The following is a 23,737-nucleotide window of genomic DNA, read 5'->3' as shown; positions in this document are numbered from 1 at the left end:
TGCGGAACTCGACTTCGTCTCGTTTCCCTACCTACCGCATCACTGTCGTGGCAATAATCACGTTAAACGACACCCTCTCGTGTAATAATATTGCTTGATTCTATCTCGCTGTGCCTTTTTCCATCCGTCCGTCAGGTTGTTGCGCCGCCTGGCAACCCTGCTCTCCGCGCAGGCACAGCTGCTCGCCTCCAACGAGGCGTTCAAGAAGCAAGCGGAAAGTGCTTCCGACGCTGCCAGGAAATACATGGAGGAGAATGACACTCTGCAGCAGGTACCCGCACAGTGCACACACCAGTGTTGTTGTCGTCGACTAAAACTAAGACGGAAAATGTTCGTCTCAGTTTTTCACTGACGAAAACTAAATTGAAACTAAATGAAAACTAAGCTACGATGACTACAACTAAGACTAATGTATTGAGTGGACAAGATATCCAGTATAAGTCATTTTACACTTGGTTGCATGCATGCTATTTTCAGCAAGTGTAAAATCCGTCATTACGACGACATCAAGGCCCACCAAAATTCATTTTAGTCGACTAAATCAACTGTAGATTTAGTCCACTAAGATTTAGTCGACTAAAATCTTATGACATTTAGTCGACTAACACTAAGACATTCCAATCCAGGTGACTAAAACTAAATGAAAACTATTCAAGAGACTATGACTAAAACTAAAATCAAAATGTGCTGCCAAAAACAACACTGGCACACAAACACACACACACACACACACACACACACACGCACTCCCACGCGTATACGTATGCTCATGCACACCTGCATGTAAAGACACACCACATGCATGCGTATACATGTGCACACCTACACGTAAGCATGTGTACACACACACACACACAGATGAAATAATTTCATTATTTCACTTATTTCATTTGTCGTGCAACTTGCGGTGTCAAGAGTGCCTTGCGGGGGAACGGTGACCGCCTTTGGAATCCGAAGGTTCCAGGTTCAACCCCCCCCCGGCTCCTTCTGGCTATGTGTAAAAGTGTCCTTGAGCAAAACATTGAACCCCCCCCCCCCCCCCCCTAACTGCTTTGGTGCCTTGCACGGTTTCCTCCTCCATTGGTGTGTGTTTGTGTGTGTGTGTGAACGTGAAGTACATTGTAAGGATCTTTTGAAAGGCAGGAAAGACCGGAAAAATGCTCTATAAATGCCGTCCATTAAAGGGACACTTCACCCTTTTTGCAAAAAGATATATGTTAATGACGTTTAGAAGCTTTAGAACACTTTCCTGGGGGTCTTTATGTGTGTAATATGTGGTTTTAGATATTTTAGATTGTAGCAGTGAGCCTGTTGTCTCTGATGTCATGGACACTGGGCTCACTTCCTTCCTGGACTACATGTTGTCTCAGTAAGACAGCTCTCCCCCTATCCACAAGGAGGAGCAGTGCACCAAAGAATTATGGGAATTGTAGTCCAGGAAGGTAGTGAGACCAGTGTCCATGACATCAGAGACAACAGGCTCACTGCTACAATCTAAAATATATAAAACCACATATTACACACATAAATACCCCCAGGAAAGTATTCTAAAGCTTCTAAACGTCATTAACATATATCTTTTTGCAAAAAGGGTGAAGTGTCCCTTTAACCCCTGCCATTTATAAACACAGCTCCTATCTCAGTTGACCACTAAGAGGCAGTACTGCATAGACATTACACACTGACACTCTAGGCAGGCCTGAAAGGTCGTTAAAGTTCAGAGCAGCTAAAAGAAGAACTGACTTCATCCACATGTGATGACAAGTCACGCTCACACGTGTGTGTGTGTGTGTGTGTGTATATATATATATATATATATACACACACACACACACACACACACATATACGCGCATAGATAGTTTATTAGTTTTATGAGTCAGTGTAAGGATGATATTGAAGTTATAACAAACGACTCGCTGATCAGAAAACGACACATTTGAACAACGCATTCATTAAGGAGAGCATACAAGGGCACAAACACAGTAGGATAAAAATTTGAAGAAGAAAAAAAGGGGGGGGGGGGGGGGGGGAGTTGCACCACTCAGTTCACACGGGTGTGATTTTTATATTCTAATCCACACTCCCCTTCCCACGGTTTTCGCGGCACATAAGCCTTGTAATAATATGTCAAATCAACAGTTTCATCAGGAACAATAAAAAGTATGTGTGTGTGTATATGTATATATATATATAAAAATGTCAACGATGTTTTGTAATTTCATACACATTAGTCATTTTAACATTGGGGAAATGTTTTATTTCCAAGTCTATCGTCATCATGGGTAAAAGGGTAAAGGTGTCTTTTCCGGCACCCCAGAGCTTTTATTTTGAAGGAATCCCGGCACTGATTGTGTATCCTTTGGATCATGACGCTTCCAATCCAGACACTAATATTATCGTGTCATGTTCATTTCTGGCCACCGTCCCCCACCATTTTATTGAATCGACTTCAAAACACAGTTTTTGCTGCTCATACTCCTGTGGGTATTTGTGTAAATTCAAGATTTTGTACACAAGTCAATTTTCTAAATAAAAAGATATCCCATAGCCGATTTTAATTGTATATTGAGGGGTCTCCACTCCACCGAACGCGGAACCCATAGGGAGCACCATAAATGTATGTGATATAGACACAAGTTTGTTAGGTACATTTTAACCCATTCTGACCTGAGATCAGATTCTAAAAATGTCTTCTACATCCTGACAGTTTTCTGAAAAAGCTACGTTTCTGTGTCAGTGGTTCTTCGATTTTTCAAAAATAGCAGACCTACAAGCTCGTAGCGCGCCACTCGGTGGCGCGCTATGAGCTTGTAGATCTGCTATTTTTCAATAGCTAAATTATAACAATGTTTAAAACACAAAGGGGTTCCCGGCCAAAATGGGTGAATGCCTTGCGAAAATCACACATTACAAGTCCCTACAACGGTGAAGTTGTGACGCCTGATTTAAAGTGTTTCAGTCACCAAGAAACGCAAATCTAAATTAAAAAAAAAATGCATAAATGCACAAACCTTCACAAAATGTCTATCTTAGTTTATTTCAAATCATGTTATTTGGCCAGAAAGTCACTTGAGGTGAGAGATCTCTCTTGTGAGCCAAATTAGTTGGATAAAAAAATAAAAAGATAACTAGTTAAGGATCCTGGTCAAGCTTTCAATGCTGGTCAAAATGGTTAAGGACGGTGTCAATAAATATATTTGCTGTAGCATGTGTGGACCAAACTAGTCCATTCCACGATATAAGCGACCACAACAAAAGCTGATTCTGACAGCATATGACATCAGGAAAACATTTATTTTCGTCTTTTTAATGTGGTTATATTCATGTAGAAAATGATTATTCTAACTAAAACTATCAAAATATTGCAATTTTTCTGTACATGCCGAGTACAGTAGTAATGCATCCCGTGGATGCAGACTTGCAGAGGTCGTTGTTTTATTGCGTCCCTTAACTATAAACTGCATTTTGGGATGCAAAATGCACCCTATTTTTTTAATCTCTTTTGTAAACGAGTCGCCACGCCGTTTGAGATGCACCCAGCTGCAGACGAGCAGTCCCAGACATTTCTCCTGAAGTGTCTCCCTCAAACACGTCCATTGTGTATGGTTTTTAGCGACAGGCGGACGACATCAAATACGTTCGTTTACATCCATGGCATTCCAATAATACGCTTCGGTAGTGGGTGTACAGATTTGGACCAATCGGATCGTTTTTTTTTTTACTCAACTCGAACAGAAGTTCGTGTATAGGCAGGATCTTCTTTCTACACAAACTAGTCAAAACAATACAACGTTGACATTTCTTGAGTTTTCAATGAGTTTTCCTGATTCCTGTCAGAATCTGCTTTTGTTGTGCTGTTTCCTCGTTTACAATGGAAGTTTATGAGAGCCTATTTTTATTTCTAATATTTACTGTTAAACTGCACGACGGAGCGAAATAATGAATGGAATGGACTAGTTTGCTCATAACAAAATAAGAAAACAAACCCTCTTTCTGAGGTCCACACATGCTACACCAAATATATATTTATATATATATATTTGGTGTAGCATGTGTATATTTATTTATTTATCAAGAACGGGCTTGGGTGGGACTTCACGAACGGCTAATTGGCAGCTGTTAAAAAAAAGACACTGGTGTTTGGTGATGATGGCTGACTTAAGCACTCACACCTGGCCAAGTATTTTTCTTAATGAACGGCAATTAAAGATATTTATGGGGGGGGGGCAATATCTCGGGTAAAAACGGGTAAGCGCTAGTAGTATGAATTATTTAGTGGCCATATATGGAGCGTGTTTTCAGTGTACAGAGTTTTTATTTATTTATTATATATATTTTCTATCCCACGATTTTGTAACCCATTTTTCACCCCTGTGTCAATCATCTAATGTGATCCTGGGCTCTACACACCCTCCGCCAACCTAGTCCCCATATATGGGGGACAAGGGGAGAGCAACAGACTTGAACTCATGCTTCCTTCATGCCTGAGTGTCCAAGTTGCTCCTTTACACCTGACAGGGGGGAGTTTCGCTGGTTGGACGTTGCACGTGGAAGGAACACGTTATTCCAACCAGTTCCTTTCCCCTCCATCAGGCGCCCCGGCTGGCCAGGGGGAGGCAGTTTAGTGACCAGGATTACTGCATGTTTTTTGTGAGGGTTTACCTACCCTAGGGGACACGGGGAGAACATGCAAACTCCACACAGTGTACAGAGTTTGATGAGCTCAGATCAATATAATGGAATGTCAGAACAGGTCAGCTCCATACTGTATAATGGAGATCTAAGGGTGGCAGTGTCTTGAGTGTACAGGGCTTGATGAGGGGCCCAGGTAGGGCCGGGCCTTTCATTTTCCGGGCCTGTTGAGAACTCAACAGCCGGTTTGCGTGGCTTTGGGGGGCGGGCCCGTCTAGTTTGAACGGGCGGGCGGGTGTCAGTCAAAAAGGAGACATCAAGGAGCACAAGGAGCTCATATCGCGTCACCGAGTGGCGCGATATGAGCTTGTAGATCTGCTATTTTTAAATAGCTAAAGCATAACATGATGCAGACACCAAAATGGGTGCCCGGTCAGAATGGGTTAAAGGTGAATGGGTGCATGTCATATCACTCGTATGAGGAGACAGTGTTAATTGAGGACGGTTACTTGAGGAAAAAAAGCTTACCACTATAGCTTTCTTCACAAATGTGTTCATAAAGGTGTCTACTATCGCATACATTTGTTCCAACCCGACTCCCTTGGGATTGGGAAACCTTGCGACAGCTGCTGAAAGTTGGGGTACCATTAAAGGAGAATTCCATGCCAGAAGGCTTTCTTACCTTTCATTTGTAGGTGTCTCTTTGTCCCCAACAAAGAGGTCCAGGTGTTATTTTATGCAAAAGTAAATTATTGGCTATTTCCCCTAATATAAGCCCTCAATGGGGGTTGGGTTTTTTTGCTAATTCACTTATTTCCATCGAAAATAAGTAGTAAAGTGTATCCGCTCGGATACTATTTACATTATGAAGAGAGGATACAACAAATATAGATTTTTGAGCGATGGAAATAAGCACATTAGCATAACACCCCATAGCCCCATTCAATTCAATGCAATTCATCGAGGGCTTATGGTAGGGGAAATTGCCAATAATGCGCTTTTGCACAAAATAACACCTGCACCTCTCAACCACAAATACTGATCTCGGATCAGAATGGAAAACTGTCAGGATGTAGAAGACATTTTTAGAATCTGATCTCGGGTCAGAATGGAAAACTGTCAGGATGTAGAAGACATTTTTTAGAATCTGATCTCGGGTCAGAATGGAAAACTGTCAGGATGTAGAAGACATTTTTAGAATCTGATCTCGGGTCAGAATGGAAAACTGTCAGGATGTAGAAGACATTTTTTAGAATCTGATCTCTGGTCAGAATGGAAAACTGTCAGGATGTAGAAGACATTTTTAGAATCTGATCTCGGGTCAGAATGGCTTAAGTGCACATGACCGGAGGAGGCCAGTGATATAAGGAGAGAGTTACAATAGTCAAGTTTTGATATGACGTGATGTCTGGATAAGGGGCTGGGCTGACTCCTGGGTGAGCAAAGGGTCTAATCCTTTGAATGTTTCTAGTTGTAAAACCACAGGATCGAGTGTGACCGCTGTGTGCCTTTTTGCACGCAGTGTTGTTTTTGGCAGCAAATTTCTATTTTAGTTTTAGTCGTTGTCTCTTGAATAGTTTTCACTTGGTTTTAGTCACATTTTAGTCACCTGGAATGTTCTAGTGTTTAGTCTAGTTTTAGTCGACTAAATGTCATACGATTTTAGTCGACTAAATCTACAGTTAATTTAGTCGACTAAAATGTGTTCTGACAGGCCTTGATGTCGTTGTAATGACATATTTTCCACTTTTGGTTGCATGTTGAAAATAGCAGACATACAATCTCACAACGTTGTGAGAATGTAGATCTGCTATTTTCAGCATGCAACCCAGCATAAAACTGGATCTCTTGTCCACTAAGTCCCTTCCTAACATTTTAGTCTAGTTTTTATTTGTTTAACGAAATTGTCAGTATATTTGGTCTTAGTTTTAGTCATCATAGATTCGTTTTTATTTAGTTTTTGTCAGTGAAAAAAGGTCGACGAACATTTTTCGTCTTAGTTTTAGTCGAAGAAAACAACACTGCTTTCACGAGAGCTGACTTGTCCAGGACAACACCAAGGCTCTTGGCTGTTGTTGGAACTTGAAGTCACCAGGGCGTTGTCTATGGAAATAGTTCTAGATCCTTGCGTGGGGCAGCTCTCTTAGCATGGATGGAAGAAGAGAAGCTCAGACGATGGGCTGATGTGTGTGTGTGTGTGTGTGTGTGTGTGTGTGTGTGTGTGTGTGTGCGTGCATTCAGCTGTTCCTGTTTCCAGTCTTACTATGATTTCATAGTCGGAATACATTGCATCAGAACATTTCATTGATCCCTTAGGATAAATTAAAGTCCTTCAATAGCCAAGAAATACAAAACAAAATAATACACATACATACTTTTGCACTCACGCGTGTGCTCACACACACACACACACACACACACACACACACAAGTCTGCAGCACTTAACCATTAAATGGTTCAAAACTTTGAACTCTTAACATCCCTGGCAAATGTAGCAGATCTACAAGCTCAAAGGTTAAAATATGGAGATAAGACTTTTTAAGTTGTTAATATAACCTAGGCCATATCCACATTACGGTAATGTTCTTGAATTTAAAAACACTGATTTTGCTGCGTTTGCAGCTGTTATCCACACCTCTGTGTCACATTTGAAACCCTAAAACAGGTCTTTCAAAGCACAGGTTGTGAAAACTCCAGCATTGCACTGTAGTCTGGATGTGTTGGAAATGATGACACATACATACACACACACACACACACACACACACACACACACACACACACACACACACACACACACACGCCCACGTTAACTTCCTGATTGGGTGTTTCTTGACTTCAGCTGGGACTATAGTGTCCCTTTTTTCGGCATGTCATAATGGGCAAACGATTAAAAAAAAGAAAAACAATATATACATTTAAAAAGCTAATTTAAATTAAAGCTCACATGTGGCTTGTAGAATGTAGACCACCCTTTTTTTTTCTCGATGTTAATGGAAATTAAATGAATGAAAAGAAACGGATTAAAATGATGTAAGAACAGACAATAACAATAAGTTCAGCTTAAAAAAGAAAAACATTGACTCGACAACTCCGGGGGCGACGACAGAGAATCCTCGGTCGTCTTTGGTTTTGAGGTGTTCGTAGGGAACAGAAACTATGTTTGGAGGATGACCTAAAAAGTCATTTTCATGATGACCTATAAGGTCAAAGCTGTTGCTGATTTAAAGTGACCCGAGGGCAGAAGGTTGGAGGGCAGATCAGTGATGTATTATGGCGCTAATCCGTGTAGAGCTTGCTTCATATATTAAATACTATACCATTTTGCGCGGGAACCCCTTTTGGTGTTCCAAGCATTATGTCATGCTTTAGCTATTGGAAAATAGCAGATCTACAAGCTCATAGCGCGCCACCGAGTGGCGTGCTACGAGCTTGTAGGTCTGCTATTTTTGAAAAGTTGTGAAAATGTGCTTTGAATATATATATTTCAGAGCGAACATTTTTAACTAAAATATTGGCTTCTGGGGTGGGCGGGGGGGGGGTCCCTGGAACTACATACTTTCAGATGGGCCCAATGGAGATAATTCTAGGGGTCGTTGACATGAAAAAAGGTTGAGCACAGAAACTGACACAGAAACATGGGTTTTTCAGAATTATTATTATTATTATTATTTATTTTTTATCGACCTCAGTCCAAAAGGGTTTAAAAGAAGTATTTCACTGACAACCAGTGCAGGTCAGCGTGGGTTGTCTTTTTTTTCCCCTCTGCATTCACATTTTGAACCATCTGGTAGTTGAGAAAGGATGGACTGAGTCAACCCCAAATACGGGGAATTACAGTAATCCAGCATGAGGTGATAAAAGCCTGAGTAAACCGGCTTTAGTTTGGCTATGGTTCTAAGCTGATAAAAAAAAGACGTCCATCAAAATAGTACAGATTCTCGTTTTCTTCTTTTTTTTTTTTTTAATCAAAGAGGGGGTCCAAGAAAAGGGGTCCAAAGCACACAGATAACTTGACGTTCCTCACCAGTCAAAAATAACCACTTCAACTCTAAAGGACGCTCCTGTCCTTCCATAATTTTGTGTCATCTAGACTAGAGTCTAGACCGGTGGTTCTCCTCTACCTTTTCAGGCTGAGACCCCCAAAATGGTCACGTGTGAAGTTGTGAAACCACCCTGGTAAGCACTTGGAATGTAGCAGTCGAGGCATTGCAGTACATTTAGTTTGACTGTTCGCGACGAGTTGTGCACTTGTAGATCTTCTTATTCACAATATTTGTGTGTAATGCCTTGTAGATCAGCTATTTGGACCGTTTTTATAGTGTGTTGGGTCTTTTGCTTTTCTTTATTTTCTTTTTTTGTTGAGGTATTAATCCATTTTGGGGGCGGGAACCCCTTTTGGTGTTAGCATTATGCTATGCTTTAGCTCTTGAAAAATAGATCTACAAGCTCGTAGCGCGCCACCGAGTGGCGCGCTACGAGCTTGTAGATCTGCTATTTTTTTGCAGAAATACAGTAGATTTCAAGCACAAACTCGATACAAAGACTGTTATCTGTGAGTGGACGGCCCAATTAAGCGTTACACTTGTTTACAAGAGGGTCCACCTTGTTCAATTCACCAAAACATTTAGAGACGTACAAATAGACACTTCTGTCAAAGTCAAAGAACAGAACAGGAATTCATCATAAAGGAGGTAAAAAGGGAAAAGAAACGTATATAGTGAGGGGGGGGGGGGGGGGGAAAGCGGTGGGCGTTATCTTTGCCGACCGGAAAGAGATTTGACGGCGACTACGATAGACCCCCATCAACAAAGTATAGAGTTTAAGTAGTTACACACACACACACACACACTAAACCCTAACCTATCGCACATAAATGCACGTTCAAACCAAGTCTACTTCATGTAAACATACATTAAAACCTAGCACATGCACACACTTGTTGAATCTCCGCCTACTGTGCATAGGGTGCACTCAGACAGACGGGGTCCTGTCGGGACCTTCCCTTTCATGCATTCATTCAAGCATTCATTCATACCTTTCTTAACCCATTTAGGCCTGACGTAGAAATAAATAAGAAATGTTCACTCTGAAAGAATATATATTCAAAGATCTGTGCTGCATTTTTGTGATTTATTTTCTAAAATAGCAGACCTACAAGCTCGTAGCTTGTAGATGTACTTTTTAAACCATCAGGGCCAGCAGAACATGCCAGGCACTTGTCTCGAAAAAAACCCGGGAAAAAAATATATATATTCATATCCCCCCCCCCTGTAGTACGGTTTCTTAAAGATGTCATGCATGAATGTACACGTTGGATGTAGGGCTCTGTGATGCTACGTTAGCTACATGCTAAACGTTCCTTTTCCCTCTGAGGGGACGGTGAGCCTGGCTGAGCTTCAAAGTCAAAACAGTCGGGACAGTTTTTTTTAACCCATTTTGACCTGGGAACGATTCTGATTCTAAATCCCGACTGTTTTCTTGTTTTTCTATGCCACGTCGTTCTCAAACACTTTCATGTCACTTTTCACGATTCTTCGCACTACGAGCTTGTAGATCTGCTATTTTTCAATGGCTAAAGCATTACATAATGCAACACCAAAAGGGGTTCCCGCCTAAAAATGGGTTAATCGTCTGATTTACAACAGCTGTTGCCTGTCTTAAGACAAATATTAGGTAGTCCAATAACTGTATATCTGTAGGCTATATTATCTGTTATTGTCCATTTATATATACAACACAATGCAAGACTAGTTCCAACGACATTATTCTGCATGTGTCTGTATACAGTAACGGTAAATCAGTAAACAAATAAATCTTCTGGAATATGCAGCACAATTCTAAAGTTGTAATTCACTGCAGAATGATTTGGTTTTGTTAAAGTTCTCACAACACGTAGGCTAGTCCTCCTTACATATTTTTAATTTAACGTTAAGTCATTTATGCTCGAATGCGAGTGGGTTTTCTATAACTTTATGAATAAATCTAATTAGTTCATATGTGATAGAAACATAATTTAGATTTTAATTTGCTTTACAGAAATGTAGTGGCTAGGTGTCGTAATTATAGAATGATCTTATTTACACATGTGTAAATAAGTCTAGTGTGAGGTTTTTCATTGTTTATTTTAGGGTTAAAGTAGGGATTGTTATTTTAGGGGGAGTTTGGGGGAAATTGGGGGTCAAATGTGTTAATTTTCCTTTTTTATGGCGATCAATAGCTGACGGATGTCCTGGGCCAGTGGTTACAATGGTGGGGCCAGTGACCTTGAAATGTCCCTTAACCCATTTTGGACTGAGGTCGATAAAAAGGCTTTAAAATCATTTTTCTGAAAAGCCCATGTTTCTATGTCAGTGGCGCTCAACCTTTTTCATATCAAGGACCCCCAGAATTATCTCTATTATCTCTAAAATATGTAATTCCAGGAGCCAATATTTTAGTTAACAATATTCGCTCTGTAATATATATAAAAAAATGTGCACCACATTTTCACGACTTTTCAAAAAAATAGCAGACCTACAAGCTCGTAGCGGTGGCGCGCTACGAGCTTGTAGATCTGCTATTTTTCAATAGCTAAAGCACAACATAATGCTTTAAAACCAAAAATGGGTTAAACAAAAGCCTGTCGTCCCCCTCCATGCAAACAGCATTCGAGCGTGTCAAATGGGGTCCATAATTCCAATCCAACATGGTTGTAAATACAAGGTGGTAGTTTTCCACTGAAGGCTTTAAATATGAACACAAACGACGTGTGCTTTTGCCTCGCTTGCCAGAGGCCAACCCACGTTAAAACCCATTTTGGGGGCGGGAAGGGAACCCCTTTCGGTGTTTTTAAACTAAGCACGCTTTAGCTATTGGAAAAATAGCAGATCTACAAGCTCATACCGAGTGGCGCGCTATACGAGCTTAATTGTAGGTCTGCTATTTGTGGAAAAATCGTAAAAAAAATGCGGCACAAATGTTGTGAATATATATTCTTTCAGCACGAACGTTTTTTTTTTTTTTTTTCGACGTCGGGCCTAAATGGGTTAATAATGGACTATATATTCTGCAAACTCTTTTCCTCAGATTGACTGTATAGTTAATTTAAAGTACAGACTGTCTTAAGCAGAATACAATGGAACTGAATGAACTTACTCTGGCCATTGAGCTACACACAGAATGTCTGTATGGGTTCATACATATAGGTCAGGGGTCGGCAACCCAAGATGTTGAATGAGCCATTTTCGACCAAAAAAAAAAAAATTAAATCTATCTGGAGCCGCAAAAATGTAAGCCTTAAAATGCTTATATAATGAAGACAAAAGGGCTGCAAGTGGATATTAGCCTATCTATCAAAATAAAAAGTGCGCTATGGTTTAACTTTCATTACGGGCACGTTCGGAAATAGCGCACTGAGCGCACTGTGCAATGCAAACTAATATAGGCGAGTGCGCTTCCGTAATTGTCTGGAAGAGCATTCCATGTTTTCCACACAAGTGTGTCGTGTTTTGGGAGGTTTACAATATCGGTATTTGCCTGTATGCTTATTAATCTGCAGTGACAAACTATCAAACAATAAAAAAGTAACGTTGAAAGACATTTCCAGGGAAAGCATGCTAAGTTTGCATGAATGAGAGAAAGAGGGCTGTTGCAGTCGCAGAACTGCTGAAGAAAGCAGAAGGGAGCAAAGTCAGCAAACTAACTTTTAAGAAGTGGATCGCAGCTTACTCCACCACTCATGCTGGCTGCTGCTATAGTTTCGTTGCAACACGGGAGATAATACGTCTATATGACTCCTTCAACGTCTATATGACTCCTTCATATACTGTAGTCACCGTCTGAACGGCTTGCCACGTTTTATTTATTGTTTGATAAGTTTGTCACTGCAGATTTAGCCATGGTGCGTCATGGCAACTGCAGCCTGTTTTACGCAATCGCTACATTTACATTGTAAACGTGTACATAAACATTCAGATTCCAAATATAAAGTACTCGCCACGTGTGCCACTGGTGTTAAAATGTTGCTGGTACAGCGATTAGCATTGCTGCATCCCGCGTTGTTTAATAAAAAGCATTTTTATCCGAGCTGTTATTTTGCCATTGGCTTTCAACTACGCGCCCCCAACCGGTGTGCAACTGTGGATTTCCCAACCCCGTTTGAGAAAAGTAGCCGGGGCGCTCGGATAAAAATGCTTTTTATTAAACAACGCGGGATGCAGCAATGCTAATCACTGTACCAGCAAATTTCTAACCCCCGTGGCACATGTGGCGAGGACCTTATATTTGAAATCGGAATGTTTATATACACGTTTGGACTGCGATTGCGAAAACAGGCTGCTGTTGCGTCATGGGCTACTGCAGATCAAGCATACAGGAAATCCATCTGCATTGGCTGTGAAGGCATAAGCGTCTGTCCACGAATTGTTAAATCCTCTGTTTTCGTCTGCTATCTTTCTTTTTCTCCCTGTAGAAGCCATAGCGTAGCAGGCACCAGCCTCACACACCCACCGGTTTGTTTATAATAGTGTCTGGCGCGCAGCATGCGTCGCATGCTATGACGCGAATTTTAGTTGACATTATTGAAACTTAATATTTATTCTACACATTTTTACAAATTTGGGAAACTTAAGAATGTTTCTGTCACGTTTTGCCTCCTACAGAAACCATAAATGAAAAATAAAAATGTGAAAAAATAAACTTTATACATTTTCATCGATTTTTTGTAATGCTACAGAGAGCCACCAGGGGAGTGCTCAAGAGCCGCATGCGGCTCTAGAGCCGCCGGTTGCCGACCCCTGATATAGGTAATAAGGCAAGTCTATTTGTATTGCACGTTTCAGCGAGCAACAAGGACATTCATTGTGCTTTACGCAAAACATTAAGCAATGAAAGCACATCATAAAGGAACATTTCAATTCAGTAAAAGAAAGAAAAGAGATGGCACAAAAGGAAACACCTATATCTCCTCGATAGGAAACACCTATTCAATACACGAGAGAGCATAGAATAAACGCAATGTATATAAAAGAACATTTGAAAGGCCCGAGAGATGACCGGACGGATAAAGATGAATAGAAGGAACAACAGTGGGCTGCTGAGATTTGAAACCTCGGGGAACAGCACGTGACGCGCCTCGCCCTAAAACTGTCCCATGGATGGTAAAGGAAGCCTTTACGACCTAACCCAATAAACACGCACACACACACACACACACACACACACACACACACACACACACACACGAGAGCAAGCAAACGCATGCACGCACGCACGCACACCCCACCCACATGGTAACGTAGATGATGCACCTGCTGCCCTCATTCAACCCCTACTGTGTGTGTGTGTGTGCCGATAAGCATATTATTCAGGTGTTTTAATAAACTGCAGTGCTAACCGAATGACCATTGAAGTTCCGCCCTATAGATGTGTTCTGCCTTAAGTTTTTTTTTTTCTTTGCGTATTTTATTTCATTTTGATGTTTTGTTTTCAATTTCATGATTTTAAAAGGCGTTCATTGGCTAATTGATGTTAAGAGTTCAGTTTTTATAAGTTTGTAGTTTAGTGTCGTAATCTGCATTAACCGGCATTAACACTCTTCCATCGCCACTAGGGGGCGCAAAAAGGCCCGGACTGTCAGTTTCTATAAAAAAAGAATATTTAATTTTAATTAAAGGAAAAAAAGAAAAAAAAAACGTTATACACGTTTTAAAAAGGCGTTAATGGCGCTGTGGGAGTTGATAAAAAATAGTTAATTAAGTCCTTGGCAGACATTGAGCATTGAACGAGGGACTTTTTTTTTTTACATTTTTGCTATTGAAGATTTTTGACAGAACAAAACTGATGACATTTTCTCTGATTGTAGTTGAGCGTTGTAAATACACAAGTTAAACTTTCCCTTTTTTTTTTTTTTTTGGAAAGCCTAGTTTTAGTTAACCATTTAAACCCTGGTTGTTACCAGCCTGGGAACAAGGTTTGTTAGAGGTAAAATGCTACGTCTTTGTCTTTGTCTCTTGTCAAAAAGACACACACGTACACTATAATCATACCAAGGATTGTTACCACAAAGTAGCCCCTTTTTAGCAAGGCAACACTAACGGACGAGCTCTATCTGTGGCAAGACAGACCCCTCATGCGATGGATTGTAAAATAACCTATTTTGGACTGAGGCCGATAAAAAAAAAAAAAAAGGCTTCTAAAATCCAAAAAAAAATCTGAAAAACCCATGTTTCTGTGTCAGCGGTGCTCAACCTTTTTCATGTCAAGGACCCCCAGAATTATCTGTATTTAGCCGCAAACCCCCCAACTGAAAATATGTAGTTCCAGGGACACCCCACCCCCCCCCCCCCCCCCCCAGAAGCCAATATTTTAGTTAAACATGTTCGCTCTGAAATATGTATTCAAAGCCTCATTTTCACGACTTTAAAAAAATAGCAGACCTACAAGCTTGTAGATCTGCTATTTTTCAATAGGCTAAAGTAGAACATAATGCTTTTAAGCCTTTGTCTGTCCGTAGACTTGTAGGTGCTTTCCACACGTGTAAAGGCTGACAGCTGGCATGCGTGTAACATGATTGGAGTGGAGATGTTTGGTATTTACACCAGTTGGTTTCTGTGTGGGTGTGGGCTCTATCTCTGTTACCCTCTCTCTCTCACACTCACACACACACACACACACACACGTTTCTTTTACTATACTTGTGAGGACAACATTTCAGAATGGCAGCAATATGATTATGAATGGCTTATTTTTGTTCTGTGACATTTCGAATATAAAATACTATACTTGTGGGCACATTTTTTGAGTTTAGTAACAACACACACACACACACACACACACACACAAACACGTTTCTTTTACTATACTTGTGAGGACAACATTTCAGAATGTGGCAGCAATATGATTATGAATGGCTTATTTTTGTTTTGTGACATTTTCTAATATAAACACTATACTTGTGGGCACATTTTTTGAGTATAGTAACAACTCTCTCACACACACACACACACACACACACACACACGCGTGCACACAGTGCAGCTGGTGTCTCTGGCTGAGGGGTGTGTGACGTTCGTTAGGAGTGTTTGGTATGAACACCTGTCCGTCTCTGCTGGTGGGGTCAGCTGGGCTCAGGCCACTATGTCATCATTGTATGACAGATATATAATGTAGTGAGGTAACTAAGAAAAGTCCACACTCTAATTTTGACTGATCTCTCGCTCTCTCTCTCTCTCATGTTGAACCATTCTATCTTTTGAACTGATTTCTCAACTCCTCTCTCTCTCATACTGAGCCAATAGACTGACACCACATAAGACAGGAACGCCCAAAAACGTCACATCCGGTTTTAGCCCAGGGTAAGAATTTTCTATGGCTGCCAATGCAACTTATTCCAATCCTTATTCGCATACGGACAAACATCTATGCCGATAATATCTAACTTGCGGAGGTAGCGTGCCTTGTCCACGGGCAACAGATCTTTTCAACGTATGGCATTGCAAATACGTTTGATAATCGCTACTCTGTGCAATATTGTTTTGGAAATGCCGCAAATTGCATTGCAGTGAACGAGAGCAAATCACAACTTCCCCCGGGGGTGGTGAATACGCTGTGTGGTGTCAGTGCATCTCTCATTGAACGGAGTTCTCACATTGAACTCAAGGTCTGCTAAGAGGATAAAAAAAAAAAAAAAAACCCAAGAAAGACTTGTGATCCTTCATTTTCAAGTCATCGGAGCATTTAATGACATGCAAAAATACAGTACTATGCAACACATAATAATATATATTATTATAGTATATAATATATATATATATATTTATATATATATTTATATATATATATATATATATAATATATAGTTATAATTTAGCTGTTGAAAAATAGCAGACCTACAAGCTCGGTCTGCTATCTTTTTTGAAAAGTCGTGAAAATATTTATTTCCGAAAACTGGAGATTTTTTTTGAGTGGTGCAACCACTCCAAGGAACAGCAATGTCTGTGTTCAGTATATTGAGTACCAGTAGGGGGCGCTGTTGTGAGAGAGAGAGAGAGAGAGAGAGAGAATGCTGCCTCGACTTCACACTCAGTTCACATGGGTGTGATTTTTTTTTTTTTTGAGGTCGAGGTCGGCCTAAATGGGTTAAAGCCATCCCAAGATTCCCAACCTATCAAATATTGCGCACTGAACCGCTCTCTCATTGAACTGATTTCTCACATTGGAACTGATCGATCGTACGTCTCTCTCCTGTGTGTGTGTGTGTAGAAACTCAGAGATGCTGGCGTGGAGCTTCCAGACGCCGGGGGGAAGAAGAAGGGAGGAGGACAAGGAGACCTGGAGGAGGAGAACCTCTCCCTGAGAGAAGAGCTGAAGGCCCTGCGAGAGGAGCTGAACGCCACAAAGAAAGGTACGCGGCGCGGCGAGACACCTTAAAACAAATTCTGACCCGAGATCAGATTCATCACGAGGTTTCCACTGGACACAAACTGGTCTGATTAACCCATTCTGACCTGAGATCAGATTCTTAAAAAAATGTCAGTCATTCTTCGATGGGTTAACCCATTCTGACCTGAGATCAGATTAAAAAAAATGTCTTCTACATCCTGACAGTTTTCCGAAAAAGCCATGTTTGCTGTGTCAGTCGTTCTTGGATTTTTCAAAAATAGCAGACCTACGAGCTCACGAGCAGACCTATGAGCTCGTAGCCAGTGGCGCGCTACGAGCTCATAGGTCTGCTCGTGAGCTCGTAGGTCTGCTATTTTTCCAATAGCTAAATCATAACGTAGCGCTAACACCAAAAGGGGTTCCCGGCCCCAAAATGGGTTTTAACGAGCTGACGGGGCAAACGTGTAGCTTTTCGTCAAAATACTGTTCGGGAAACCAAATGGGGCAACCTGTGTGATTCATTGCAAATCCGTTTTTTTTGGGGGGGTTGGGGGTCGTGTCGTGTCGATGTGTGGTGGCACCCGGAGCGATATTTCTGACGGAGCGTAATGATGCCATCTGTCTGCAAAGTGCCTGCCAGCTGCACACACACACACACACACAGTAACTGTCCACAAACTACAGCTGGGTGAGTTTGAGCACAGTTTGCGTGCGAGTGCGAGAGCGTATATATATTAAAAATCAATCTGCGAGTGCACCGCAAATCAACGTTTTCACGTCACACTGACCCCAAGACCACTCTGCTCCAAACGGCTCTCTTAACTGCATGGCAATTGCTATATCTTATTGGTCTGTTTGGGCAGGTACAGTAGGCGCGAGGGCAGCACGACTTGAACCATGATTATAACTGTATTTACTTTTCAACCGGGGGGGGGACCACTGTCGTGTTGGGAGGGGATATAGAATCAACCTGGGGGACCTGGAGATCTACAAGCTCATAGCGCGCCACCGAGTGGCGCGCTACGAGCTTGTAGGTCTGCTATTTTTGAAAAAATCAAAGACACTTTTAGAATCTGATCTCAGGTCAGAATGGGTTAACCCATTTTTACCTGCATGGAGTTAGTTGTCTAGAGAGAGACACGCTGCTGTGCCTGGCAGCTGGCACTGAAGCAGAGAAGCAACATACTTATTAAACGTAACTTATAAGAGCGAGTCTTGCACCTTGCCTGAGTTGTGCATGTGTGTGTGTATGTCTGTGTGTGTGTGTGTTTGTGTGTGTGTGCGCGTGTGCATGTGCGTGTGTGCGTGCGCAGGTCTTCAGAAGTCAGACAGTGATGTTCAGGCCATGAAGAAACAAGCTGAGAACCTGACGGTGGAATATGACCGACTGCTGGGAGAACACGACAAACTACTGGTAACACACACACACACACACACACACACACACACCAAATGCACATCCCACATACAGTACCTAACTACGTATCCTTGCTGTCTGGCAGAAACCAGCTAAGTCCTTTTATAAAAAAAATCATAAAAAATATTGAACAAATGAAAATGTATTTAAGTGTTTCTAAAAAAAATAGCTACTCCTTTGGATCCTCAAACTGTCGACTGTACCAGCTAACTCCACCCCCCCCCCCTCCTCTGTCAATAATTATATAAAGTCACAATAACTTTGATAAGGCAGTATTGCTTTGTTTTAAAATATACAAGGTTTTCTAAATTTCCTGGATTTCTTTTCTTTTCTTTTTTTTTCCTGAAAAACTTCCAATTTGGAGTTAGCTGGTTTCTGCCCGACGGGCCACAGAAAGTGTTTTGTTGAGATGTTAGTGCTTTTCTGTCATGCATTTGTATGCTAAAGACTGACGCTGAAGTGCTCCTTCTACCAGCAATGTGATTTTTGCGCTCTTGGGGGCCATTTACACTGGCAGCCAAATCCAGCCTCAATCTGATCCGTGCCACACACACACACACACACACACACACACACCCCTCTATCTCACACTCACACACACACACACACACACTGGTCAGCTGAAGAATGATAATGTGCCGGACTTTCTTGATAAGCTTAAGCTGATAAGCTTAACAGGAAAGATCACGCTCTCTCTCTCTCTCTCTCTCTCTCTTTCTCTCTCTCGCACACGCGCGCGCGCGTGTGTGTGTGTGTGTGTGTGTGTGTGCGCATGCACGCACGCGTGTGTGTGTTGTTCAACCTTTGACATTTTGGGAGAGTCAGGATGAACAAACTCCATTGGGAAAAGTGTGTGAGAATCACATGTACCGTCAAGCAATTAAAAATGTTGGCCAAAAACAATACTGTACAATGGTGAGTTAATTTACTCTGTGTGTGTGTGTGTGTGTGTGTGTGTGTGTGTGTGTGTGTGTGTGTGTGTGTGTGTGTGTGTGTGTGTGTGTGTGTGTGTGTGTGTGTGTGTGTGTGTGTGTGTGTGTGTGTGTGTGTGTGTGTGATGTTTCCTGTTAAGCTTATCAGCTTAAGTTTATCAAGAAAGTCCAGCACAGTATCATTCTTCAGCTGACCAATACAACCAGTCTTCTACTGTTGTATTGTGTGTGTGTGTGGGGGGGGGGGGGGGGGCTGGACTCTTTATTTTGACATTACTTGTATGACAAGGAATCAGAATAGTTTGTTTTCACACCTGATTCATTGATTATATTTGAACTTTCAATAAGTAACATACTTCTTGTTGCATTGTAGAATAGCGAAAGTCTACAAACTCACTTGTGAGTGTTTAGAATTATTTAACCCATTTTTACCTGGGAACGATTCTATACAAATGTCTTCTAAATCCTGACAGTTTTCTGAAAAACCCCATGTTTCTACTGTATGTCAGTCGTTCTGAAAAACCCCATGTTTCCACTGTATGTCAGTCGTTCTGAAAAACCCCATGTTTCCACTGTATGTCAGTCGTTCTGAAAAACCCCATGTTTCCACTGTATGTCAGTCGTTCTGAAAAACCCCATGTTTCCACTGTATGTCAGTGGTTCTCAAACAGTTTCATGTCAAGGACCCCCAGAATTATATGTATTTGGCCGCCGACCCTCATCTGAAAACAGCCCCCCCCCCCCCCCCCCCCCCCCCAGAAGCAAAGATTTGAGTTAAAAACGTTCACTCTGAAAGAATATATATATTCAAAGATTTGTGCCACATTTTCACGATTAAAAAAAATTAGCAGACCTACAAGCTCATAGCGCACGAACGCGCGCAGTTGGATTTCAAACGGAAGGACAAATAACGTACACACACTGTCTCCCTCTCATACTGACACCTACACACATGCATACGTCGTGTGTGTGTGTGTGTGTGTGTGTATGTATGTTTATATAACTTCAAATTGAAATACTTTGTCGCTCTCTCTCTCTAGGCTGGCAGTGAGCAGGACAAGAAATCAAACTGAAGAGACCAAAGTCGCCGAGACATCGTTCTTATATCCATAACCCATCGCCGCCCTTCCATCACCGTCTCCCCCAATCAGCACCTTGCCGCGATGCTGACATCACTCCGTGTCTGCTGATGTCATCACAGCGAGGCGTTGTGATTGGTTGGCGTGAGGGTGTATTGTACTGTATTATGAACCTGCTTGAACAGGATTTAAATGATTCCAGCCTGTCTTTAATTTGTCACCGCATGGAAATTTGGACTTGAAATGACATAAGAAAAGACACTTGTTATTGTTCCACTTTGCATTCCATTCCGCTCTGACCACGGTCCACGCCTGGTTTTCATCAACGTTTAAGAATGAACGAGCAGCAGTAATGGATTTGAATACTAGTGCCTGATTTAAGCGGTGTCGCACGACCCCAAAATCACAGATCTACAAGCTCGCAGGGTATTTGCGGTGTGTGTGTGTGCGCGCGACACAAATAAAAACCAAGTATAAATCAGGCAAACCTTTGCTAAACATTATCCAAGTGTTTAATTGTCGTCAGGATAGGACATTGTTACACAATTGGATAATGCCTCTGCAACTTATTTACATTTCAATACAATTTGGGTCCAATCTGTCAAAGTGATTGTAATGCCGTCTCTGTTCCATGGCGCTAACACCACTTTACACTTTATGCTGTGGTCAATTAAATTACTGGTGTTATCGGTAGACAAATCTCCTAAATTCATCTGTAAATTGAGAATACACAATGTATGTCTCTGTGAATTAAAATAGGTTATTTTCCTTACATGCAAGCAATCTTCATTGTATCGTCGGCTTAAATGCTTATCACATTTTCTCATCCGTTAAAATGGTAGGCCTACAAGCTCGTAGCGCTATGAGCTTGTAGATCTGCTATTTTTCAATAACGGTTAAAACACCAAAAGGGGTTCCCGCCCCAAAATGGGTTAAGGGGTTATCCCAGACCGATGAGACAACATTGTAAACGCTTTCATTCATGCTTCTTCGTGCAATTGTGCCGCGCGGCAAATAAATTGTAAATCTGCAACCTCACGTCCATGACACGTCGTTGAGACTACACCTGAAACATTTTCATTAGTAGGTTTCAAAACTAGGTTTCAAAAGATTTAAAAATGGCGGTTTGTTGTGTTTTTGGTTTTGTTTGAATAACTTGTAATCTTCGTCGTTATTATACAGTGATTTGTGTGCAGGAGGGTGTTTGTCAAATCAACAGCATGTTTACATGAAACTAGGCCTTTCTTTGTTAATTTTCTAGTTAAACGGTGGTTTTCATTTTCTTGGGAGGTGGGCTGTGTTGTGGTAACCGGTTATTGAACCACAGGGCACAAGTTTCAGGATTGTAATGAACCCGCTCAAAGAATAAACTGTTAACTAGTCTCCTCCGATGTAGTTGACCTCGACTTGCATTCAAGTCGGTTGACGACTCCTCCCGGTCTCACAAATACCTCCAAAGTGTCTCTGGATTTCTGCTCGTTGTTTTGGTTATTTCAGTGTTGTTTGTTTTCGTTGTCCATTGGATACGACGGTGGTTCTCAAATGTGTTACCGGTCATTTCAATGCTGACATAACTCTTGAGAGGCTAAAAACAGAACCTTATGGGACAATTTGGTTCTGTTGGGGGGGGGTCCATTTGGAACACTCTGTAAAGAAACCCTGAGGTTTCCTTGGAACCCCACTGTGAGAACCACTGAGATACGAATTTGACATCTTTATATTTTTTCCACTAAGAATGGTTCCTTCCGGTTTGTGGGGCTAATGTGACGGTTATGGGGGGTTGGGGTTTTCTAGTAAAGATTTCAATGGTAATGACACAACTCTCTTAACCCTGAAGAAATACTTTCGCTTAGAAGTTCAACGAGAAAAGAGGTGTGTCATTTGTTGGGTTCCTCCCCTCGCAGGTTGATCTGTTGAATGTGACAAAGAAAAAAAACATGTGAAAAATAAAGTTCTTTTGCTTACTCGGTCACTGCTGGCTGTCAAAGTGTTTCAAAGCATATCGTTTAAAAGGTTATGTATTAAACTTCTTGGGTAAGATCACAAAAACTCTGGTACATCTTATTTGCTGTACTGCTTTGTCTTGAGTAATTCTTTGCTAGAATTAAACATGCCCACACAGATGGTTTTCATAATTTCTCTCGTAATGTCTTGTCAAACCACTATAGTATGATGTTGAAAACCTTGAAAGTTGACATAGGCCTACTAACGTAATTTTCATGATATTCATATCGACAAACCATGAGGAACGACATGCTATGTTTTTCATGGTTTTCATTTTTCGTCATGGTTTCGTCAAACCATGAAAAACCTGTAGACTATAGTCCATGGATTTTGACGACATACTACTATAGTATGTTGTTTTTCATGGTTCTCGACGATTAAGAAACGACATGACGACATACTATACAGTATATTACCCTAGATCAAATTAGGTTGTCAACAATACTCTGTTGAAGCCATTTGACTTGTCATAATCAAAAGGGACACGCTGTTGGAGCTGGGACTTGAACCTGTGGCCTCCAGATTCCCTTTTCCCAGTGAACCTCTGTGCAAAAAGCCAAATCCTACTATAAATGCGCCACGTCTCTGTATGTATGTGTGTACGGTCTCTAGGTCGTCCTCAGACGAGCCCTCCATCGTCGTTTCCAGTCATCCCGGTTCTCCATACATCTGGCCAGTTCGTTGGTACTTTGCGCTCCTGCGTCGTTCTTGAGTACATCCACGTATGTTAGCGTGGGACGTCCTCGTGACCGGTGCCCGTGTGTTGGATCCCACAGCACTAGTTTACTGGCTGGCAGCTCTTGGTGTCTTTAGCAGTGTCCTGCTAGTCTCATTCTCCTGGCTGCTATTTTCTGGCTCACCCTTGGCATTCCATATTACAGATTTGTGTTGGTAACATGTGTGCTCTTGTTGATGTTGAGTACTGCACGCAACATTCTGGTGTAGCACCCATCGAGAGACTTCTGCAGGGTTGGCTTCATGGTCCAGCATTCACTGCCGTATAGGAGAACAGACTCTACCGTTGCGTAGAAGAAGCTGAGTTTGGTTTGACAGGGGAGGTTGGAGTTCCATACACTGGCCCTCCATGCAAGTGCCTTCCTCACTTTCAGGTCTTGTTCGGTTGAGTTGACCCATGAGCCCAGGTACTTGAAGTCATTGACTTCCTTCAAAGCAGTGCCTTCTGTTGTTGTTAGAGGTGGATGCTCTGATGGGATGTTAAGGTGATAACTTGAGTTTTCTTGGCATTCAGCCGGAGGCCAACCTTGGCACATTCTGATTCCACTCTGGTCAGGAGTTACGGTTGTAAT

The 23,737-nt window shown here is 41.6% G+C and overlaps 1 protein-coding gene across 1 annotated transcript in view; it reads left to right on the top strand.

Moving 5' to 3' along the window:
- Window positions 1–22,475, top strand: part of bcap31 (B cell receptor associated protein 31) — a 33,485-nt gene extending 11,010 nt beyond the window's left edge. Inside the window, exons 5-8 of the mRNA XM_083769251.1 lie at window positions 136–271; window positions 16,879–17,020; window positions 18,312–18,412; window positions 20,388–22,475. Of these exons, the coding sequence (XP_083625377.1) occupies window positions 136–271; window positions 16,879–17,020; window positions 18,312–18,412; window positions 20,388–20,420 (412 nt within the window). The 3' untranslated portion in view covers window positions 20,421–22,475. The remainder of the gene's footprint in view (window positions 1–135; window positions 272–16,878; window positions 17,021–18,311; window positions 18,413–20,387) is intronic.
- The last annotated feature ends 1,262 nt before the right edge of the window (window positions 22,476–23,737 follow it).

Source organism: Protomyctophum parallelum (assembly GCF_964188405.1).
Source record: "Protomyctophum parallelum genome assembly, chromosome: 7".
In the NCBI taxonomy this organism is placed as follows: domain Eukaryota; kingdom Metazoa; phylum Chordata; class Actinopteri; order Myctophiformes; family Myctophidae; genus Protomyctophum; species Protomyctophum parallelum.
The sequence above is the reverse complement of the archived record's forward strand: the minus strand, read 5'-3'. Positions and strand labels throughout refer to the sequence as shown.